The following is a 25,000-nucleotide window of genomic DNA, read 5'->3' on the forward strand; positions in this document are numbered from 1 at the left end:
ACATGTCTGGTAAGACAACTTTGGTTTATGCCATTAAGGTTGTTTTCATTTTTGACTGCTGGGCCTATATAAATATACAATGGGCCAGTAAATCTCTGGTTAGAGAGCAAACCGACTCATTTGATAGGAATTTGCCATAAAACCAATCCATTTTTTTATATTTGAATTTAAAGGGATCGTTCACCGAAAAATGAAAGTTCACTCATTATTTACTCACCACTATGATGATGGAGGGGTGGGTGAAGTGTTTGAGTAAACAAAACACTTTGGGAGTTTCAGTGGTAAACAGTGTAGCAGCCACATTCAATGCAACTGAAGTAACTGGCGGACTCCTTCAAATGGAAAAAACACAGTAATGAGGCACTTTTCCGGTTTTTTTCTGTTGTTTTGCCAGTTACTTCAGTTGTATTAGTATTTGCCTGCAACGCTGTTTACCCCTGAAACACCAAAAGTGTTTTCTGGACTCAAACACTTCACCCATCCCTCTATCATAGTGGTGTGTAAATAATAAGTAATTTCTTCCTTTTTCGGTGGATCTATCGCTTTTAATAACTAAAATCATTGGTCCACTAGTGAGCAAGATCAGTATACCTTGGAAGCTGGAAACTGCAGAGCAGCTGAATTTTAATAACACCTCAAGAAAATAATGTCAAATTTGGCACAAATGTTTACTTAGACCTATTAATGGGGGGGATGAAAACTTTTAAGAATAAAAGAATATTTATTTTAGTCTCTGTTTGTTTTCTGTAGGATACAGACTCAGAGGAAAGGTGTGTCAAAGGGGTTGAACTCATCGTCATCTGTGACTTGACTGCCTTCATCCTTCTGTTTGGACTTATCTACGCTCTCAACTTGGACTACCCCATAGGATTGCACACTTGAGGCCTGTCATGAACTTTGGTACAGAGTCCTCTGCCCGTGTTCAGGCTCTAAAGAACAGTTTGTTGTAGTAGCCCGCCATGAAAACACACACACACATCCATACATTCATGTCACTGTGTTTTAACCATCCTATCTGTATTCAGTGTTTCTTCACTGCTGGATTTGTGTCTCAAAGGAGTTAATACATAAATGGTAGGTATGAGGTAATGATCCTTTGCTAAAAGGGACAGTTCACCGAAACAGAAAATGAAGCTGTTTCTAGTCGAATGTGAATGTTGGGGCTTCTGGACACTTCGATGACACCACAGGAGCAGTATGGAGGCAAGTTATGTTAAAAAACTGAAAGTGTTTTGTGGACTCTGGACACTTTATCCACCCCTCTATCAGCATAGTGGTGAGTAAATAATGATGGATTTTTCATTTTCATCACTTTAAGGTGTAATGTGTTATTCTGTTACATTTACAGTGTGACTTGCATTTTCATATGCTTTGTTTTGAAAAGAATTGTGCGATGGAACCATTAGGTTAACATAAGGATGAATAGTGACACTCAAAATGTCTGCTGTTACTATTGCTATGTTGGCGGTTAAGTTATTGATTTTATAATGTTTGCACCAAATGTTTACCAATTGTTCATAATAAATAGACCATGTTTGAATAATTTTGCTGTCTTTTAGTGTTGAATTTTCGCAACAAATGTCTAATCATTTTAAAAGTAAGGCAAAAGAGTAAATTATTTTTTTTAGTACCCTCAACTTATGGGCAGTAAAGTTGAATTAACACAACATTTTAAGTTTAAACTATAGTTCTCTCAACTAAAACTATGCAGTGCCATTGACTTATGTTTTCAATTTATAAGAATACACATATTCCAGTTCATCATATTTAATATTTTAAGTACTTTTAACTTAGATACATGAGTAGACCTGAATAGTAATGTTAAGTTAGACCAACTTAAGATAGCACTTTGGGCGAACTTCATAATTTGAATGACAAAGTATGAAGTTGTTGACACAACTCGTAAGCCCTTAAGTTGAGTAAACTCAAAAAAGCTTTGCAGCTGGTTGCTTTACTTTTTTAAGTTGGCTCAACTTTTCTTCTTTTTTTTTTACAGTGTACAGTCGACATGGTTATGAGGGTGAGCTGCCTTCTTCTTCCAGTACGTCCCACAGATGACCAATGGTAATTTGAAATGATGACTTTTGAAGTAATTTGGACTCATGAGCTCTCCCCCCAGTGTGTGGCCACACAGCTCCATGTAGTGGGTAAATGCAGTCAACATGTATTGTGACACATCATTTCCAAATCATCATCTTAAAGCTGCTGACCAGGAGCAGCTGACAGTCTCATGCAGACACTGTCATCACTCCAACCTGTTAACATGGATGATTAAAAACAAACCAAGATGTTCCACACAATCCACCAAGCAGTCTGTCCTGGTGCTGAAACATCTCCCCTGAAACCAGCAGTCAGTTCCTCACATTATCAAAACTTGAACAAGATCAAAGTGTTTACTGACAGACCTCGATATGTTCTCTTGTTAGGAGACAATCATTGTTATTCATCTATTGTCATGTTTTGGTTCATGTGGATGACACTCTGAGTATTAGGCCACGCCCACAGTGTTTACACCTCCTCACTGCAGATTTGACTAAACATATTTAAAAAACGGAAGTATTTCTGCGAGGCAGTGAGATCTAGGGCAGACTTCCTCGTACGGCACATTTGACAGAATGCATCCCATCATTCTTCTCTTTGTCATTTCTCTGCTTCACTCATATGAAGCCCGAGGTAAACACTCAATTTTTATCACATTTCTTCTTCAAATATAGTTTTATTGCTCTGTTCTTGTTGCACTTTGTGACTGTTTCAGCAATGTAGCTTGTTTAGAATTGTGTTGTTGTTAATAATTAGCTTATTTCATTATTCTATAAATTTTAAAATGATAACTATATTCAAATTATGACTTGTTGATTGACGATTCACTCAGTAAAACTTCCTTCCATATATCTGTGGTGTTTCAAGTTAAGTTCTACGCTTGAATTCGTTATAAAATATATAATGAGTGATAACAGACGTGGAGAAACTTTATTAAAAGCTTGTAAAACCAACAAAACTGAATATTAATGTAATGTCCTGTGGCAGCGACTCAGAGAACAGAACAAATTGATGAGGAAACTTTACCTTTTATAGACAAAGCTAGATATTAAAACAGGGCTCGGTGACAGGAAGAGAACGTAGAGTGATGCTTCCTGTTACATGTCAGTGTCTATTTCTGTCTGTCTCTCTATTTCTGCACGTCCACTGGACATTTTCCTGTGAGAAATGAGCTGTTGAAAGTCTCCCGTTACAGAGTCACTTCCTCTTTCACATGTTTTGTTTAAGTTCCAGAAACTGTTGTGTGATGGACTCTTTTATCTTCTTTTCACGGAAGCTTGATTATAAATTCAAAGTGCTAACTTTGGTTATAAGTGTAATGTTCACATCACTAACCACATAATAATAATTCTGCCCCTATATGAGGATGAATATATTTCAGAAGACACATAGTATCTCACCATGTTAAAGAACGTGAAAGAAAATTCTCGCATCCACCGAATCCATGTCAAAATTTAAAGGAAATCAGTTTAGTAGGTTTGGAGCAATCCTGCTGACGGGCAAGGCAGGGCACTTTTATTAAAAATTTACAAGCCAAATAAAAAAATGAAAAGAGTAGAATAAAAGAGGTCAAAGAAATAAAATAGGAAATCTGTATGAAAACATAGAAATAAGTTCAAAGATAAAAACAATGCAAATAAAATAGATTTGTAGACACTAGAATGTCAATTTACCTCCGAAGGTCCAGAAGTTCTTAAATTCAGTCAAGCTGCACTAAAGTAATCAGAAGTCTCAGTCCCCCTCAATATGCCTGATTTCATTCCTGGAAATCATGGAAAATATTAAAAACAGCCCCGTCTCACAAAATAAATCCTGAATCTTCCTGAAATATAACTTTCTTGGCCCATGTCCCATCCTTCCACCAAGTCTTGTGGAAATCCAGTTTTAAGTAAACCTGCTGATCATTAAACCAACCAACCAACAGACAGGGGCAAACACAACCTGCTGGGCCGAGGTAGTTTTGTATCATGAGTCTCTGTTTAACCTCTTAACATTCCGGTGAAATTTGCCTAAAACGCCTGTCGAAGGCATACCCAAAGTAAATTGAAAGCTGTTCTTGAACCATTTGGAGTACATGCATGGTTTTGGTCTCTTTTGAAAGGTAACACTCTGAATACCCCCAACAGTCAGAATGACTATAAGTGCTACTGGCATTGAGTAATAGAAGTTGGAACACACTGAAGTAGAAGGTTTTTATTTCCGCCTGAATGTTTTGGTAAACAGATGCCTGCAGATGACTCTAGCTGGGACTTATGAGCTGGAAAACACTATGGGACCACAGCATGAAGCCTTACCTTGCCCAAGTTCAAATTTGATAACAATACCACAGAAAATGAATATTTTACAGATGTTTTCCTAAGGGCATGTCTAGGCGTTTCCAAAAAGGCCATTTGGAGAAATAACAGTCATTTACAAAACTAGATAACACTTTTATGCATTCTACACAAACACACACACACACAGTGAAACAATGTGGCACACACACTTCCCCCACTTCAACAGTAACACCTAGACACACACACACCACCTCCACATCAACACTAACACCAAAGACACACACACACACACACACACACACACACACACACAGTGAAACAGAGGGGCACACACACACATACAGTAATTTACAAGTTATATATTATAATAAAATAATAAACCGAAACCAGTTGTTCGCCTGTACACAGTGACTTTCTTGGGGTCGCTTTATATTTACACAGAGAAGCCGCAAATCTGCATGTTGGAAATTTCATTGGCTATACGAACGCCAGTCATCAGAACAATCGGTTGCAATCGACTCAGTATTTACACGACAGAAGAGAGGCAGGCACTGTCCTTCAACGAGGTCTCTCCTTGGCTATTGTAGGCTGTGGACAGGACATGCCCGCTCCTATTTGGTCAAGTGAGCTGTCAATCTAAAGTTCAGAGTGCAGATATCAGATATCGGCTATGTTTACATGCTAACGGGAGTTACCAGGAAAATACATCAAAGGTTACACATAGCTGCCGGCTAGTTTGAAATGATGCAACAGCAGTCTGTGGGTATTTATTGATGTAATAATGTGTTTTGGACTAAACGTGTTACTGGATTGGATCGTCTGGACCTTTGGCAATGTATCAAGACCGTTTTGTTGGAATGTTATCGATCTGTGGATTACGATGAGGCTTCTTAGGTGAGTGACTTCGATTTTGTTATTGGTTTTTTTGTGGTGGTCTGACAGAGGCGTTGATTGTACCTGCTGTGGTGATCGTATCTTGAAATGGTTTGCATCAATCGAATCAAAGATTGATGTTCAACAGTCCGAGGGCCCTCGGACTGTTTGTGTAAAATGGACAAAAACTACAGTTTAAATCAAAGTCTCTTCTTTCTAATAAAGTGATGCTGTGTTGTTTCTACAGGCTCCGACACTGTGACTCCTGTATTTGTGCAGAAGGGGAAGGATCTGCTTCTCAACGTCACGGCTCCTGTTAAATTAGTTAAACGGAGTGAATTTAAATGGCAATTTAAAGATTCAATCATATTTAGATTATTTGATGATAACGAAACAATAATAATTGGCCCCTATCATGGAAGGGTTGAGATTTTCTTCAAAATCACTCTTTGCTTTTGAAGAATGTGCAACAATAAGCCGACAGTGGACGTTACACTGCAGCCGTTTGGAATGAGATCAATTATGTGGGTAATTACAGCGTCACAGTTCAAGGTAGGTTTCTTCAGATTTTAAATATCGACACACAGTAGCTGCCCAACTTCTAAACCCATTAATGCCTGTGTCCCTCCCCCTCAGATCCAGTGTCTCTGGTTAATGGGACAGTGGACTTACTCTCCAATAGCTCCGACTCCTGTAACCTCACAGTGACCTGCAGCACACAGGACTCCCATCACATCAACAGCACTTTTAGATGTGACACCAACACCTGCAGCCAGGAGGAGGGAGGACAGAGGTCCAAGGTCACGACCTCAGGCACCTCCCTCCGTGTCTACCTGTCCAAAGGCTTCTCAGTTATCTGTAACCATAGCAACCAGGTCAGCTCGGACGGGCACATAACAATGATTAGGACTTTGTTTCTCAAATCCTGGTAAGTGACCGACAACACAAGCAGCTGATAACTTTGTTTTATAGAAGGTTGTGTTCCAACTTAAGTTCATTTTGAAATATTAAATCTTTCCCAACATTTAAAGACTAGATAAAGACTTTCTCCTTCAGTTGGTTCAAAATGCTGCTGCTTGGATTATAACTGGCTCAAGACAACATGATCATATGACTCACATTCTGGCTCCCTGTTCATTTCTGCATTGTTTTAAGATTTTATTATTGACTTCATACAACCAGGTTTCTATGTATCATGCTGGGTGCATCTTGGTTCAGCTGATATTTGTTTCCTGGTAGTTTTCAGAGCCTGATTGGTGGTTTAGGTTGTCGTGCTTTTGCGGACAGGCCCCCAAACACCTGAATGACCAGTTGACATTAGACTTTCTACAACAAATTCTCAACTTTACTCTATTTAAAAGAAAAAACTACTTTTATCTCTGTTTTAATTATTGTTTAATTCCTTTGTAACCCTTTTTAACTTTGGTAAGGAAAGTATTATACATATGAAGCTTCTTATATTTAAATTATAAATTATATTTTTATGGTAATAATGCAGAGTTTTCAGTTGAATTTAGAGCATGTAATTGATTTTAAAGAAATATTTTTATGTGTTAAAGTGAATAAGTTCTGAAAATAACTAATATCAGTTTTTCTGTTTTCCATTACAGCCCCTGAACCACGGAGCCATATCATTATCCCCAGTGTCGCTGTCATTGTCACTGTCATTTTGGTTTTGGTGATAATTTACATAGGAGCAGCTTTTGTTTGACATCGAAAAAACGGAAAACGTACGTCAGAGTAAAGATTCAAACACACAAAGACCAAAATCAGTGGCTGCAGTGATGTAAATGTAATTCAGTAGAAAACAGTCTAAATTAATTTGTGATTTAAAGCCAATGAACATTCTTTGTCACCTTCTTGCAGATGAAACGAAGGACAAGGAAAATACACTGTACGAAACTGTTCAGGTAAAGTTACGTCATCTTTTCTAACATCTGTCTTCCAAGAACAAGATTTTATGGTTTTGAGCAAAGGAAATGGGCAAAAATAAATAGATATATAAATAAAATAAAAGCCACAGCTGTAATTCATCTGTCGACAGGGGTGTAGTTACTGTACATGACCTTTGACCCTTTGCTGATCCTGGTCCTGCTGCTTGCTCCTGCAGCACTACGTGTGCCTCGCTGCTCGTGCTGCTTGCTTGTGCTCGAACAAAACACTTTGCTGCGGATCAGAGGCGAATTTCCAGCTGCACCGTGCTGCATTCATCCAAACATCCCTCTGAGGTCTGTAGCCTGTGTCTGAGCTGTGCTTGTGTGCTGACTCTTCTCAATGTGTGTCTCCCAATAAACTGCCACCGGCCCAAATCACATCACTGCATTAGAAGAGTCATATAGATTCTTAGTGAGATTACTTTACTTGTTGCCACAGTACGATCACACCACTGAAAATAGTGATATATAATCTGTGATTTAAAAAAGGAAACTTGAGCCACCACCCGGTAGCAAAAAGAGTTTTATTTGACTTTATCTCTCCAGGTCAAAAGCGTGAACCCACTTGTGGATCAGAATCCAACCAATGATGCTGCAGCTCCTTCTCCGTCCTCCATCTACAGCTTGATCGAACTTGGGTCCATTAAATCCACTGAGGCCGGAGACACGACTCAGCCTGAGAGCCTGTATGCTCAGGTGGACAAGTCGGCCCTGGCCTGAAGAAAATCTGAAATTGTCTTCCACATTCTGCCTTTTGGACAATTTCCAGTATTATTGTTGCCGTGAGTCATGTTATATTTTCCTGGGAAGTTTTTTTTTTTTTTTGGCCAGAACCAGAACCAGGAGCATCTGGAACAGCTCCGCCCACTTTAAAACTGTTATTGTAATATATTGTAATTTATTTCATATCTTATTGAAAAGATTCCTGATGAGTGTTTGACATTTTGGATGAATGCTGTTGTAAATCTAGTATTTCTTGTACAGATGTGTACTTATTCTTTCTAAAGACCTGGTTCAACTCATTTATGTGTTGCAGCTTAAGCAGCTTTTCAATTTTTTAAAAGACAAAAGTTTGTAATGGTTCTTTGAATTGTTCCTTTAAGTTAATCTCGATTGAGTCTTGTGTAATTAGATATTTTGATAAAAAGAGATTTTAATATTCTTTTATTGTACGTTGTGTTAAGTTGACCAGATTTCCATGAAAAACTCAATTAAGACCTCAAGTGATTTTGGCTGCTACATTATTTTTGATGAGTGTCCAGTGTTGGTGCACGTACAATAAAGTTCTTACTTCACCCAAGTGTTTTAAAAAATATTGGGAATTATAAATGTTTTAGTTAAATCAACATCGTGAAATTAACAAAACATACAAATTGCTTCCTTTTAAAAATACTAATATGATGACGAGGAAGGTTTAACAGCCCAAAAACTATTTAAAACAGTTTCTATCTATCTATCTGGATTATGTGTATGGAAATATGAAGATGCCTATATCCTATTCTTAACCCCCCGCTGAACAAATAAAATTCCCTCCCACAGCCGCCCCCCCATCATTTCCACATCCTCATGTTATCGCTGCTGACCAGGAGCAGCTGACAGGCTCATGCAGAAACTGTGGTCACTCCAACCTGTTAACACGTGGAGCCGGAGGCGCGCTCCCTCCCTGCCGCTGCGTGGCGCTGTGCCTGCTTTCATGGCGCGCTGGTTGCTAGGCGACGTCGTGCTTCCCCCATGTTTAAGGAAGCGGCCGTGCACAGCTCTCCCTACTTCCGTTTCCGCTCGTCTCCTGTGTTGCAGCAGGTGTTTTGTCTCCGTGGTCAGTCCCAGCCCGGTGCTCTTCTCTTGTCTCAGTGTTTAACTTCATGTGATGGTTTGTTTCTGGTGATTGTTGTTTCATTTAGCTTTTTGTTGAATTATGCATTTATTAAGTTCAATAAAAGTTGTGTCTTTTCTACAAGTAAAGCCGTCTCTTGCCTCGTGACATCAACGAACCTGTGCTGTTGCTGTTGCACCTTTCCTGGAGGTGAAAGTCGCCAGGTGGCGCTGTTGCCATACCTCATTTCCCCGCTTCCCTCACGCGACACATGAAAAACAAACCAAGATGTTCCACACAATCCACCAAGCAGTCTGTCCTGGTGCTGAAACATCTCCCCTGAAACCAGCAGTCAGTTCCTCACATTATCAAAACTTGAACAAGATCAAAATGTTTACTGACAGACCTCGATATGTTCTCTTGTTAGGAGACAATCATTGTTATTCATCTATTGTCATGTTTTGGTTCATGTGGATGACACTCTGAGTATTAGGCCACGCCCACAGAGTTTACACCTCCTCACTGCAGATTTAACATATTCATAAACCTGAGATATTTCCTGAGTCAGTTTGAAAACACTGAGACGTGTGAATGAGAGACGAGCACCCTGACTGCTGCTGGGCTGATTGAGGTCTAAACTCTGATCCACTTCCTCGTACGGCACATTTGACAGAATGCATCCCATCATTCTTCTCTTTGTCATTTCTCTGCTTCACGCATATGAAGCCCGAGGTAAACACTACATTTTTATCACATTTCTTCTTCAAATATAGTTTTATTGCTCTGTTCTTGTTGCACTTTGTGACTGTTTCAGCAATGTACCTTGTTTAGAATTGTGTTGTTGTTGTTAATAATTGTTTATTTAATTATTCTATAAATATTAAAATGATAACTATATTCAAATTATGACTCGTTGATTTGCGATTCACTCAGTAAAACTTCCTTCCATATATCTGTGGTGTTTCAAGTTGAGTTCTACGCTTGAATTCATTATAAAATATATAATGAGTGATAACAGACGTGGAGAAACTTTTTAAAAGCTTGTAAAACCAACAAAACTGAATATTTTCGCAGCACCGAATCCACGTCAAAATTTTAAGTAAATCAGTTTTGTAGGTTTGGAGTAAACCTGCTGACGGGCAAGGCAGGGCACTTTTATTTACAATTTACCAGCCAAATAACAGAATAAAAAGAGAATAAAAGAGGTAAAAGAAATAAAAAGGATAAATCTGTATGAAAACGTAGAAATAAGTTCAAAGAGAAAAACAATACAAACTAGGGCTACGTTGTAGCACTAACGGGCCCGAGCACAGGCATTTTGAAGCCTGTTGCAGTTAGTGGAGAGAGCGATCAATGACCAAGCGCACGTCTCCGCGTTGCATGCGTTTTTCGCACTGTGGCAAGGATAAACGCTTCACTTCCTGCGTCCGTCACGCGATGTCGATCCTTGCCTGCTAATTGCTCATTACGGTCCACGCTATCAATTGCACATCACACTGTGAACATTTTATGTAAATCGAATGATAGTTGTAAAACAAAGCTTACTTCCTGTTGCCAGTAGGTGGCGCCATCACTATTATTACATACAGACTAATAGATCTGTTCAAGTAGGGGCTCTCATGTAGCGTGAGCAATATTGTGTCAATTGGACAATGTTACAACAACTTAATTTTCACACTGATCAGTAGGTGGCGCTATGACCCTGCACTAATATTAATATATGGAGCTGTTCAGGTCAGGATTGTGATCATACGGCAGAATTTGGGGGCCGGTTGGATAATGCAGAGTGGATTTACAAAGTACTTCCTGTTTCATGGTGAATCAGTAGGTGGCGCTATGACCCTGAGGAAATATTGACACATAGAGCTGTTCAGGCTTGGACTATAATCATGAGACAGAAGTTTGGTGGTGACAGGACAATGCACAGTTGAGTTATGACAACATCGTCTCCTTTGGCGAAGGATGATCCTTCGCCGCACCTCAATGTTTACACGGTTTGAGGAAATGTCACAATTCTGACCATGGTCCAATGACTTGACTGAGCTCTTTTGAGCTGTTTATTGTAAAGCAGCCAGGAGCAGTTCATCAAAGTATAAAACATGTCACTTCCTGTAGCCAGCAGGGGGCGCTGTGATTTTAAGTCATGATTTCTGTGTAGATGTCATCAGGCCGGGACTCTTGTCTTACATGTCTAGTTTGGACTCGATTGGACCAAATATGTCCGAGATACAGAACCTCATGTTTTGATGGTGTGTAATCAAACTTTGATGCCACGCCACGGTCACACCGTGTGACGAAATCATATATACCGAGGTAGTTTATATCTCCATCTTGTTGAGATGACATTCATCTCCATATGAAGTTGATTTGATGAAAGCCCTGGGACAAGTTCATCAAAGTAAAAATGTGGAATATGCCATTTTGCCATTTTGCCACGCCCATTTCAAAATACTCCAGAATACGTCAATTTCTCCGACTTTTGAATTTCCTGCAAACTTTGGTAAGAATTTGAGCATGTTAAAGCCCTCAAAAAGCCAATTCATTTGGCAGAGAATAATAAGAAGAAGAATCCTTACAATTTCAATAGAGCCTCCCACCGTTCGGTGCTCAATGAAATAGATTTGTAGACACTAGAATGTCAATTTACCTCCGCCGAGGTCCAGAAGTTCTTAAATTCAGTCAAGCTGCACTAAAGTAATCAGAAGTCTCAGTCCCCCTCAATATGTCTGATTTCATTCTCTGGGAAATCATGGAAAATATAAAAAACACAAAATAAATCCTGAATCTTCCTGAAATGTAACTTTCTTGGCCCATGTCCCATCCTTCCACCAAGTCTTGTGGAAATCCAGTTTCTAAGTAAACCTGCTGATCATTAAACCAACCAACCAACAGACAGGGGCAAACACAACCTGCTGGGCCGAGGTAGTTTTGTCTCATGAGTCTCTGTTTAATGAGTAGAAGTAGAAATGGACAAAAACTACAGTTTAAATCAAAGTCTTTTCTTTCTAATAAAGTGATGCTGTGTTGTTTCTACAGGCTCCGACACTGTGACTCCTGTATTTGTGCAGAAGGGGAAGGATCTGCTTCTCAACGTCACGGCTCCTGTTAAATTAGTTAAACGGAGTGAATTTAAATGGAAATTTCATGATTCAAACATATTTAGATTATTTGATGATAACAGATCAAAAATAATTAGCCCTGTTGGGCCATGGTTTTGTGTGAAACCACACTTCGGCCTACATGTGCCATCAAAGCCGGAAGCAGCATGTCCCTCCAGGACTCCGTCTCCCAGGGGCCATTAAAAACCAGAGCAAGGAACTCAATGTCCCAGAGGGCATCAACTTCACACAGAGGGGTGGAAACCCCCCCCAGGGACACAGGTTTCAACTCCCATTGGTCACTCTGGACCCCATGACCTGTGAGGTCACCGGCCAATATAAGCTAAGTTCTCCAGCTTCTCGCTCGATCTCTCTAAACTCCTCAGGAGAAGGAGCAGGCCTCTTCAAACTCCCAACGAGAAGGTGTCTCTCTTTCTACACTCCTCAAGGGAGAAGGCTGTCGAGCCAGTTCCTGCCTCTTCCTACAATCCTTCTACAGGAGGGAAGGCTGTGGAGCCTCTTCTCCAGCTCACATCTTCTCTTCCCATCCAACTCTTCGAGAGGAGCACAAAGGTGCAGCTTCCAGCTCATCTCAGCAAGGAAACCTCCTCGCCTCCAAGCTCTACCAACGTCCTAGCAGCGATGCGATGTCCTGCTTGCAAACGTCAGCCAGCAACTGAGCTATACCGCTCAACCGAAACCAGCAAGACGACACAAAACTGCGAACTGCACAGCAACTTCCTTTTTCCCCTTTCCACGGACTGGTAACACAACTGGGCTTAATAATTATACTAGGCTAAGCAAGACTGTTTATTCGATTCTGTGTGAGGTTTATAAGTTTGATTTGTGGTGTTGTGATATTTTGGGTACAAGTTATTGAGAAAGTAATGTTAGTCTGTTATGCTCTTCACAGTCTTTCGTTGCATCCAATCTAGTAACTTCCTCTAATTTGGCACACACACAGACACACGCATAACTCTTCACCTCATTATCTCTACAGGTCGTAAACATTCCAATAGGTGGGGGACGGGTGTTATCTCTTTGGCCAGCCACCATCTTGAAAGCACGCTGACTCACACAGACACACACACATGTATACACACATACCTATCTTTGTTTAGCAATTAGACCGTTAGTAATTTGTGTTTTTATACTTTATTATATTCATAATAAATGTTTTTCTTTCACAAATGTTTTTTATTAATGTTGCATAAGTGAATTTAGCCAACCTCTACACTGTCAAGAACCCCATATCTTTCAACTTAGCTAACTATCTACATGGTAATTTTGGTTATAGTTATTAATTTAATTGTTAATCAGAGTTCCAAAATTTGTAGTTAGAACCTTAATCTATGAGACTTAATCAATAAATTGGCTATCTTTTCCCTTCCTTTGAAGGGTGGTGCCCCGAGGTAACTTTAATCAATTAAAGTTATTATTTAATATTAATAATAAAATATTAATATCTAATATTTTATTTTGATAACCAAATTTATTGAATGCCGAAAGGCACACCATTTTATGGTATCACGTTTGATGCATTATGGCACAACAGCCCCTATGATGGAAGGGTCGAGATTTTTCTCCAAAATCACTCTTTGCTTTTGAAGAATGTGCAACAAGCCGACAGTGGACGTTACACTGCAGGTGTTTTCGGGGATCAGATCAATTATGTGGGTAAATACAGCGTCACAGTTCAAGGTAGGTTTCTTCAGATTTTAAATATCGACACACAGTAGCTGCCCAACTTCTAAACCCATTAAAGCCTGTGTCCCTCCCCTCAGATCCAGTGTCTCCGGTTAATGGGACAGTGGACTTACTCTCCAATAGCTCCGACTCCTGTAACCTCACAGTGACCTGCAGCACACAGGACTCCCATCACATCATCAGCACTTTTAGATGTGAGGCCAACACCTGCAGCCAGGAGGAGGGAGGAGAGAGGTCCAAGGTCACGACCTCCGGCACCTCCCTCCGTGTCTACCTGTCCAAAGGCTTCTCAGTTATCTGTAACCATAGCAACCAGGTCAGCTCGGACGAGCACATAACAATGATTAGGGACTTTTGTTTCTCAAATCCTGGTAAGTGACCGACAACACAAGCAGCTGATAACTTTGTTTTATAGAAGGTTGTGTTCCAACTTAAGTTCATTTTGAAATATTAAATCTTTCCCAACATTTAAAGACTAGATAAAGACTTTCTCCTTCAATTGGTTCAAAATGCTGCTGCTTGGATTATAACTGGCTCAAGACAACATGATCATATGACTCACATTCTGGCTCCCTGTTCCTTTCTGCATTGTTTTAAGATTTTATTATTGACTTCACACAACCAGGTTTCTATGTGTCATGCTGGGTGGCATCTTGGTTCAGCTGATATTTGTTTCCTGGTAGTTTTCAGAGCCTGATTGGTGGTTTAGGTTGTCGTGCTTTTGCCGGACAGGCCCCCAAACACCTGAATGACCAGTTGACATTAGACTTTCTACAACAAATTCTCAACTTTACTCTATTTAAAAGAAAAAACTACTTTTATCTCTGTTTTAATTATTGTTTAATTCCTTTGTAACCCTTTTTAACTTTGGTAAGAAAAGTATTATACATATGAAGCTTATATTTAAATTATAAATTATATTGTTATGGTTATAATGCAGAGTTGTCAGTTGAATTTAGAGCATGTGATTGTTTTTTAAAGAAATATTTGTACGTGTTAAAGTGAATAAGTTCTGAAAATAACTAATATCATTTTTTCTTTTTTCCATTACAGCCCCTGTCCCACTGAACTATATCATTATCGCCTTTGTCACAGTCACTGTGGTTTTGGTGATAATTGCCATACCAGCAGCTTTTGTTCAACATCGAAAAAACGGAAAACGTACGTCAGAGTAAAGATTCAAACACACAAACACCAAAATCAGTGGCTGCAGTGATGTAAATGTGATTCAGTAGAAAACAGTCTAAATTAATTTGTGATTTAAAGCCAATGAACATTCTTTGTCACCTTCTTGCAGATGAAACGAAGGAAATGAAAAATACACTGTACGAAACTGTTCAGGTAAAGTTACGTCATCTTTTCTAACATCTGTCTTCCAAGAACAAGATTTTATGGTTTTGAGCAAAGGAAATGGGCAAAAAATAAATAGATAAATAAATCAAATAAAAGCCACAGCTGTATTTCATCTGTCGACAGGTGGTGTAGTTACTGTACATGACCTTTGACCCTTTGCTGATCCTGGTCCTGTTGCTTGCTCCTGCAGCACTACGTGTGCCTCGCTGCTCGTGCTGCTTGCTTGTGCTCGAACAAAACACTTTGCTGCGGATCAGAGGCGAATTTCCAGCTGCACCGTGCTGCATTCATCCAAACATCCCTCTGAGGTCTGTAGCCTGTGTCTGAGCTGTGCTTGTGTGCTGACTCTTCTCAATGTGTTTCCCACTAAACTGCCACTGGCCAAAATCACATCACTGCATTAGAAGAGTCATATAGATTCTTAGTGAGATTACTTTACTTGTTGCCACAGTACGACCACACCACTGAAAATAGTGATATATAATCTGTGATTTAGAAAAAGGAAACTTCGGAGCCACCACCTCGGTAGCAAAAAGAGTTTTATTTGACTTTATCTCTCCAGGTCAAAAGCGTGAACCCACTTGTGGATCAGAATCCAACTGATGATGCTGCAGCTCCTTCTCCGTCCTCCATCTACAGCGTGATCGAAGCAGGTCCATGAAATCCACTGAGGCCGGAGACACGACTCAGCCTGAGAGCCTGTATGCTCAGGTGGACAAGTCGGCCCTGGCCTGAAGAAAATCTGAAATTGTCTTCCACATTCTGCCTTTTGGACAATTTCCAGTATTATTGTTGCCGTGAGTCATGTTATATTTTCCCTGGGAAGTTTTTTTTTTTCATCCAGAACCAGGAGCATCTGGAACAGCTCCGCCCACTTTAAAACTGTTATTGTAATATATTTCATATCTTATTGAAAAAGATACCTGATGAGTGTTTGACATTTTGGATGAATTCCGAAGTGATTTTGCTGCTACATTATTTTTGATGAAAAAAAAAGTTCTTACTTCACCAAAGTGTTATGCTTCCTTTAAAAAAAATACTAATATGATGACGAGGAAGGTTTAACAGCCAACAACCAGGAATGATTCCAAACAGCAGACATTTCCTGTCGGCTTTCTGTCTTGTTTGTATAAAAACCTTCCTTTTACACTACTCATGCACAACAGTGTTTATTCAACTCCTATAGAGTCAAATACAAAACTTCCAAGTGTTTGTATAGGTCCAACCTGTAGGGAGTTAAAACTACACTTTTGAAAGTTTTAAAGAATTAACACTCAGACAGAGTTCCAGCAACTCTCTCTATAGTTGAAATTTAACACCGGTCAACACTGGCCAGTGTTAAATTGAAGCAACACTATTGTGCAGTGTCCAAAGTTAACACCACAAGTATGATTTTTTTTAACACTAGAGTTAAAGTCATATTAACACTATTGAGGATGTAAAATGTAACTCAATATTTAACTCTTTATAGAGTTGATTCATATTTTAAAAACACTGTAGGGAGTCGATTTATAATCCCCAATCCCACTTACTGTGTGATATTATTCCTTTAAAAACTATAACTATTGTAACTGACAGATTGATTTATTTGTGTTGGGTTTATTTTGTAATTTATGTTCAAGTATGTATCCTGTTATTTAAATTAGTAATTTGTTGTCCTTTTAAACGTAGCGACTCACGCCAGGGGCTGTTACAACTATATACAAGAAAGAAAGAAAGAATCAGCAATTCAAAGAAGTTTGCAGTTAACATGAAACTGTATTTGTGTAAGCACACCACATAACACAGCATTGGCTTTACATCTTTTCCCATCAGTCCTCAAAAGCAAAGTTCACACAATATGGCAATGTGGCAATATGTATGTTTTTTCATCCATCTCATTAGAAAACTGTTTGTCATAGGGTCTGTAATAGATTAAATCCTCCAAAGAAATTACAGAAAATGAATCAGTTCTCTCCTCAACACAGTATGCATTAAAGTGGTCATCAAAATAAAGTGTGTCAACTTTGCAAGTCAAAAACGAAGCTTGATCTTCATTTATAATGATATTGTTGATCTTTCCAAAAACAGAAATTTCTGTATCGGTTCTAATCAAAACAAACATTCCAATGTGATACTCAGTTCCATAGTTCTTCACCCAGTTAGTAGTTGACATGTCACAGTGTGCATTTACATTAAACACTGCACTTAAAGTCTCACCACCCTCCAAGCTGTCAATCATTTCCTTCCGCACTAGACCAAACTCAAACCTCTGAAAATGGAAATTCTCCCAGTGATAAGCTACTTGTCTCTGGTGTTGTCTTACCAAGGTTTTTGTGATATTTTTGAAATTCTTAACTGATCTTTTGGAAAAAATTATGTTTGGCCTCAAATCTCATGCACCATACGTGGAGGAGTGGACCTATTTTTCGAATACACCTTGGAGAATGTATCATAAAGTGATGCTTTGGAATAAACTACCATTGCTTTGACAGTGCTCTCAGCAACACCTGATGCTTGTAACTTCGCTACAACAGAACCACACATTCTGGTTACTGGAGTGTCAGTACAGACTGCCTGAGAACTTGATGGCTCATCCCTTTCTCTTTGAGTGTCCACATTGTCCATAGTATTTGTCGAACCAGTGTCCCTGTGCAAACGGATGAGGTGTTTCTTTAACCCTGAATAAGTGCAAAATGATAAGGAACATTCCGGCTCACCACATTTCAAACGTAATGTCTTTCCCGGATACAAACCATGGTGACATTTCAAATGCTGACATAGCAATGCAGAACTTTTGTGGTGTCCCTTACAAATAAAACAAATGAGCATTTTTAAATCCAACGATGTGTGTCACTTCAAATGTCAGTGTGCAGGAACCTTGCTCTGAGCTCTTTGACTCTGGGACATTCCTTGGCACTTCCCACGTCTATGTTGAACACCGTGGTTTGGATGAACGTGTAGAAGCTGTTGAGTAGTTAACACTGAAGATGAAGTGTGCTTTGAAGAGTTCATCGAAGGCGGCCAGGGATGTTTGGGCATTGCAAGGGATGGCCTTGTGGTCAACGATGACAGAACCGTTGGATGTTGTTCTTCTGTTCACCAACGCACAGCAGGAAGGGCTGTCCTGGTTCCAAACGTGCAAGGAAGGTCTCAACACTGGTTCCAACCTGCAAAAACGTAGAGATATAGAGCACTATGAGAAAGCACTCAAATAAAAGTGGTGTCAGTGTTATAACAATTGCATAAAAAATAAATAAATAATAATGCCTACCCTCAGATATCTCACAACATGATTGACAGCGTGATATGAGCTAATCTTAGCATTCTTCTTGTGGCCTTTTGAGGTTGGGGGAAGTAGGTGAACCAACAGCAGAATGCTTGACAGGTCACTGTCCCAACCTTGGTGCAAAGTACATGAAAATATAACATTGTCAGAATAATTTACAAATGAAAATACACTTAAATCATGATTATGCAACAGATTTGATTTAAAGGTCTCAGAAGCTTTTAAAGAGGAAACACTTACCCAACTCATTTGAATTTTGTTGTGCAGACAAGAGGTCTTCAACATGCTCATTAGAATTCTGGTTCTTGCAGTCTGCCAAGATCCTTGGTTGGAAGAAAGTGGGCCATTTTGCCAAAAATCTCCCAGAAGCCTCCTCTCCAAACATCATGGTGAAGTCTTGGTCAATCTACAGAAGAAACACTTTGACTCCTTGCAACCCCTCCCATACATAAGACCATCCACTAGAGAACTTGCAATATTTGAAAGCTTGGGCAACTGAACCTGTATATCTAGAGCAATTGTTTACAAATAAGTTATTCAAAATTAGGCATTTCTTTCTTACCAAGCCAGGACGTGCAGCTCATTATACTAGCGCATGCGGCTAACGCTAGCAGCTAACAATACCAACATGTGCGGCTAAGGATACAAGCACATACAGCAAACTATACAAGCGGCTAATGTAGACACAGTGCATTACATGAGTTGAGGGTGAGCTGGTTAAGTGACAGCTTACCTGCTGGTTAGTTAGCAGCACAGTTAGTTAGGTTACCCAAACAGCACACCTGCTGCCAGCTAACAGCAGTTGTATAGTACCAGCTAGATAATTTAGCATTTAGCGACCTTCAGAAATAAAAACAAGCACTAGGCTCCTGGGTCGAAAATGTAATAAAATGTACATGTTACTTACACATGGCGCTAATCCTCCAAGTTAGAAAGTCCAAGTTTCCCGCTTCGACTAAGGCAACCGTCACAGTCAGTGCCCCACCCAGAAGAGCCAGAGATAGACGACCTTGTAGTTGAATGAGAGTTGAAATGACTCAATATTTAAACTCCCAAGTCTAACACTGAAAATATAACACTTTTGATTTTTGCTGTGTGGCTGCACTCTGAAGCCTTGTTGCTGTGTAACCCTCTGCAGAGCTAATAATTAAAACTCAAATATAACCTCTCTCTCTCTCTCTCTCTCTCTCTCTCTCTCTCTCTCCCGCTGCTCATTTGATTAGAAGCTCAGAGTGACCACCTCAGAGGACTTTCAAATTGTTCTTTACATTGGTTTGGATTTGGTTTATTATTTATTTTATGTTTGTTTTCATCAGCATTTAACACTTGTGACATGGTTTAATGATCTTTTTATTGTTGGACAGGTGCTGTGGGGCTGAGGCGGCGACCCAATCCCTGGTGGTTGCGTTTTCTTCACGACCCGTTCTGTTGGTTTGCAGTCTTGTCTCAGTGTTTAACTTCATGTGATGGTTTGTTTCTGGTGATTGTTGTTTCATTTAGCTTTTTGTTGAATTATGCATTTATTAAGTTCAATAAAAGTTGTGTCTTTTCTACAAGTAAAGCCGTCTCTTGCCTCGTGACATCAACGAACCTGTGCTGTTGCTGTTGCACCTTTCCTGGAGGTGAAATTCGCCAGGTGGCGCTGTTGCCATACCTCATTTCCCGCTTCCTCACCGCGACACATGTAAAAAAAAGCAAGATGTTCCCACAATCCACCAAGCAGTCTGTCCTGGTGCTGAAACATCTCCCCTGAAACCAGCAGTCAGTTCCTCACATTATCAAAACTTGAACAAGATCAAAGTGTTTACTGACAGACCTCGATATGTTCTCTTGTTAGGAGACAATCATTGTTATTCATCTATTGTCATGTTTTGGTTCATGTGGATGACACTCTATTAGGCCACGCCCCACAGACACCCTGACTGCTGCTGGGCTGATTGAGGTCTAAACTCGGATCCACTTCCTCGTACGGCACATTTGACAGAATGCATCCCATCATTCTTCTCTTTGTCATTTCTCTGCTTCACGCATATGAAGCCCGAGGTAAACACTACATTTTTATCACATTTCTTCTTCAAATATAGTTTTATTGCTCTGTTCTTGTTGCACTTTGTGACTGTTTCAGCAATGTACCTTGTTTCGAATTTTGTTATTGTTGTTAATAATTGTTTATTTCATTATTCTATAGATATTAAAATGAACTATATTCAAATTATTACTTGTTGATTGACGATTCACTCAGTAAAACTTCCTTCCATATATCTGTGGTTTTTCAAGTTGAGTTCTACGCTTGAATTCGTTATAAAATATATAATGAGTGATAACAGACGTGGAGAAACTTTTTAAAAGCTTGTAAAACCAACAAAACTGAATATTAATGTAATGTCCTGTGGCAGCGACTCAGAGAACAGAACAGATTTATTAGGAAACTTAACCTAGAGGAAGCTAGATATTACAACAGGGCTCGGTGACAGGAAGAGAACGTAGAGTGATGCTTCCTGTAACATGTCCGTGTCTGTCTGTCTGTCTGTCTGTCAGTCTGTCTGTTGTCTGTCTGTCTGTCTGTCTGTCTGTCTGTGTCTCTATTTCTGTACGTCCACTGTACATTTTCCGTGTCAGAAATGAGCTGTTGAGGAACATCTACCGTTGCAGAGTCTCTTCCTCTTTCACACGTTTTGTTTAAGTTCCAGAAACTGTTGTGTGATGGACTTGTTTATCACCTTTTCACAGAAGCTTGATTATATATTCAAAGTGCTAACTTTGGTTATAAGTGTAACGTTCACATCCTCCACACATTCATCAGGTTCCACTGAAGACAAGTAGTCAAGGGTCAATACTGTGACTCAAACCACATCTACACGTACGAGCTCGTCAGGAAACTAAACTTCTCTCTTTTCATTCTCTACTGAATAACATTTTAATTAATCAAACAAATCTATGTTGCTAGAACTGATATGTTACAAATCAATAACTAATAATAACATCACAGCAGGAACATTATTTATTAAATGCCAATAGTTTAGCTCACTGTGTGCAATTAGGTCTGAGAAAGAAAAGCAACGATTACAAGCTTTTTATTTAGCTCATAATAATAATTCTGCCCCTATATGAGGATGAATATATTTCAGAAGACACATAGTATCTCACCATGTTAAAGAACGTGAAAGAAAATTCTCGCATCCACAGAATCCACTTCAAAATTTAAAGGAAATCCGTTTAGTGGCTTTTAAAAAATCCTGCTGACGGGCAAGGCAGGGCACTTTTATTAACAATTTACAAGCCAAATAAAAGAATGAAAAGAGTAAAATAAAAGAGGTAAAAGACATAAAAAGGATAAATCTGTATGAAAACATAGAATTAAGTTCAAAGAGAAAAACAAAACAAATAAAATAGATTTGTAGACACTAGAATGTCAATTTACCTCCGCCGAGGTCCAGAAGTTCTTAAATTCAGTCAAGCTGCACTAAAGTAATCAGAAGTCTCAGTCCCCCTCAATATGCCTGATTTCATTCCCTGGGAAATCATGGAAAATATAAAAATCAGCCCCGTCTCACAAAATAAATCCTGAATCTTCCTGAAATGTAACTTTCTTGGCCCATGTCCCATCCTTCCACCAAGTCTTGTGGAAATCCAGTTTCTAAGTAAACCTGCTGATCACTAAACCAACCAACCAACAGACAGGGGCAAACACAACCTGCTGGGCCGAGGTAGTTTTGTATCATGAGTCTCTGTTTAATGAGTAGAAGTAAAAATGGACACAAACTACAGTTTAAATCTAAATCTTTTCTTTCTAATAAAGTGATGCTGTGTTGTTTCTACAGGCTCCGACACTGTGACTCCTGTATTTGTGCAGAAGGGGAAGGATCTGCTTCTCAACGTCACGGCTCCTGTTAAATTAGTTGAACAGAGTGAATTTAAATGGCTATTTAAAGATTCAAGCATATTTAGATTATTTCATGATAACAAAACAAAAACAATTAGCCCCTATCATGGAAGGCTCGAGATTTTTCTCCAAAATCACTCTTTTTTTGAAGAAGAAGAAGAATTTGCAACAAGACGACAGTGGACGTTACACTGCAGGTGTTTTCGGGGACAATAACACTTATGTGGGTAAATACAGCGTCACAGTTCAAGGTAGGTTTCTTCAGATTTTAAATATCGACACACAGTAGCTGCCCAACTTCTCAACCCATTAATGCCTGTGTCCCTCCCCCTCAGATCCAGTGTCTCCGGTTAATGGGACAGTGGACTTACTCTCCAATAGCTCCGACTCCTGTAACCTCACAGTGACCTGCAGCACACAGGACTCCCATCGCATCAACAGCACTTTTAGATGTGACACCAACACCTGCAGCCAGGAGGAGGGAGGAGAGAGGTCCAAGGTCACGACCTCCGGCACCTCCCTCCGTGTCTACCTGTCCAAAGGCTTCTCAGTTATCGGTGACCATAGCAACCAGGTCAGCTCCGACGAGCACACAACAATGATTCGGGACTTTTGTTTCTCAAATCCTGGTAAGTGACCGACAACACAAGCAGCTGATAACTTTGTTTTATAGAAGGTTGTGTTCCAACTTAAGTTCATTTTGAAATATTAAATCTTTCCCAACATTTAAAGACTAGATAAAGACTTTCTCCTTCAATTGGTTCAAAATGCTGCTGCTTGGATTATAACTACGACAACTTCTCAACTTTACATTATTTAAAAGAAAAAATGTCTTTTGTCTGTGTTTTAATTATTGTTAAATTCCTTTGTAACACTTTTAACTTTGGTAAGAAAGGTACTGTACATATTATATTTAAATTAAAAATTATATTTTTATGGTAATAATGCAGAGTTGTCAGTTGAATTTACAGCATGTGATTGTTTTTAAAGAAATATTTTTACATGTTAAAGTGAATAAGTTCTGAAAATAACTAATATCAGTTTTTCTGTTTTCCATTACAGCCCCTGAACCACCGGACGCTTTCGTCGCCTTTGTCTCTGTCACTGTCATTAAGGTTTTGGTGATAATTGCCATAACAGCAGCTTTTGTTGGACATCGAATAAAAGGAAAACGTACGTCAGAGTAAAAATTCAACTCTGCAAATATTGTAAATGGGAATTCAGCATTTTCACTGTGTCCTTCACTTTATTCACTGATCCACCACCTTTAGGGTCATTGACAATATCTGAGATCCTTTCCCAGTTTACAGTACGGATGGGAATCCACTGTTCGTTATTTAACATATAGATAATATCATGATGAATGTCTGTGTATGTAGGTTTTATTAAATTGTATCTTTCTATCAACAGAATTTTAGAAAAGCAATGCTGTGTTTATATAAAACCACTAGGGGTCACCAAAATCACAAAAATGACAAAACACACGAAAACCAAAATCAGTGGGTGCAGTGATGTAAATGTGATTCAGTAGAAAACAGTCTAAATTAATTTGTGATTTAAAGCCAATGAACATTCTTTGTCACCTTCTTGCAGATGAAAGTGTGGACACGGAAAATACAGTGTACGAAGATGTTCAGGTAAAGTTACGTCATCTTTCCTAACATCTGTCTTAGTGAGATTACTTTACTTGTTGCCACAGTACGTTGAACTGTGAACTAAGTTTTATTTGACTTTATCTCTCCAGGTCAAAATCGTGAACACCACTTCTGGATCAGAATCCAACCGATGATGCTGCAGCTCCTTCTCCGTCCTCCATCTACAGCTTGATCGAAGCAGGTCCATGAAATCCACTGAGGCCGGAGACACGACTCAGCCTGAGAGCCTGTATGCTCAGGTGGACAAGTCGGCCCTGGCCTGAAGAAAATCTGAAATTGTCTTCCACATTCTGCATTTTGGACAATTTCCAGTATTATTGTTGCCGTGAGTCATGTTATATTTTCCCTGGGAAGTTTTTTTTTTGTTTTCATCCAGAACCAGAACCAGGAGCATCTGGAACAGCTCCGCCCACTTTAAAACTGTTATTGTAATATATTGTAATTTATTTCATATCTTATTGAAAAAGATTCCTGATGAGTGTTTGACATTTTGGATGAATGCTGTTGTAAATATTGTATTTCTGACAGATGTGTACTTATTCTTTCTAAAGACCTGGTTCAACTCATTCATGTGTTGCAGCTTAAGCAGCTTTTCAATGTTTAAAAAGACAAAAGTTTGTAATGGTTCTTTGAATTGTTCCTTTAAGTTAATCTCGATTGAGTCTTGTGTAATTAGATTTTTTATTTTTTTAAAAAGAGAGTTTAATATTCTTTTATTGTACATTGTGTTAATCTGACCAAATTTCCATGAAAAACTCAAAATAAAACCTAAAGTGATTTTGGCTGCTACATTATTTTTGATGAGTGTCCAGTATTGGTGCACGTACAATAAAGTTCTTACTTCATCCAAGTGTTTTAGAAAAATATTGGGGATTATAAATGTTTTAGTTAAATCAACATCCTGAAATTTACAAAACATACGTAAAAAATACTGATATGATGACGAGGAAGGTTTAACAGACCAAAAAATAACATTTTAACACAGTTAATATCTCTCTCTCTCTCTCTCTCTCTCTCTCTCTCTCTCTCTCTCTCTCTCTCACTCACTCAAAAGTCCCGGTGCTCTTCTCTTGTCTCAGTGTTTAACTTCATGTGATGGT

The 25,000-nt window shown here is 39.1% G+C and overlaps 1 protein-coding gene and 2 long non-coding RNA genes across 4 annotated transcripts; all 3 read left to right on the plus strand.

Annotated features, from left to right (window-relative positions):
- Positions 1–6,095: 6,095 nt before the first annotated feature.
- LOC124851126 lies at positions 6,096–7,945 on the plus strand. Of its 2 annotated transcripts, XR_007034706.1 has the most exons (4): positions 6,096–6,117; positions 6,800–6,919; positions 7,056–7,099; positions 7,670–7,945. It is a non-coding gene; the product is annotated as an uncharacterized LOC124851126 (long non-coding RNA). The 2 variants fall into 2 exon arrangements; XR_007034705.1 differs by lacking the exon at positions 6,096–6,117 and having other exon boundaries at positions 6,519–6,919.
- A 4,199-nt stretch (positions 7,946–12,144) lies between these two features.
- On the plus strand, positions 12,145–24,335 carry LOC118118187. The gene is made up of 7 exons (XM_047341871.1): positions 12,145–12,152; positions 13,590–13,681; positions 22,443–22,496; positions 22,581–22,874; positions 23,308–23,418; positions 23,839–23,882; positions 23,990–24,335. Exons 1-7 carry the CDS (start codon positions 12,145–12,147, stop codon positions 24,032–24,034), a joined length of 648 nt encoding a protein of 215 aa, XP_047197827.1. The 3' UTR covers positions 24,035–24,335.
- Positions 13,813–17,114, plus strand: LOC118118183. The gene is made up of 5 exons (XR_007034688.1): positions 13,813–14,112; positions 14,795–14,902; positions 15,039–15,082; positions 15,285–15,402; positions 15,657–17,114. It is a non-coding gene; the product is annotated as an uncharacterized LOC118118183 (long non-coding RNA).
- Positions 24,336–25,000: the final 665 nt, after the last annotated feature.

The sequence above is a fragment of the Hippoglossus stenolepis genome, chromosome 11, assembly GCF_022539355.2.
Source record: "Hippoglossus stenolepis isolate QCI-W04-F060 chromosome 11, HSTE1.2, whole genome shotgun sequence".
NCBI classification, from domain to species: Eukaryota; Metazoa; Chordata; class Actinopteri; order Pleuronectiformes; family Pleuronectidae; genus Hippoglossus; species Hippoglossus stenolepis.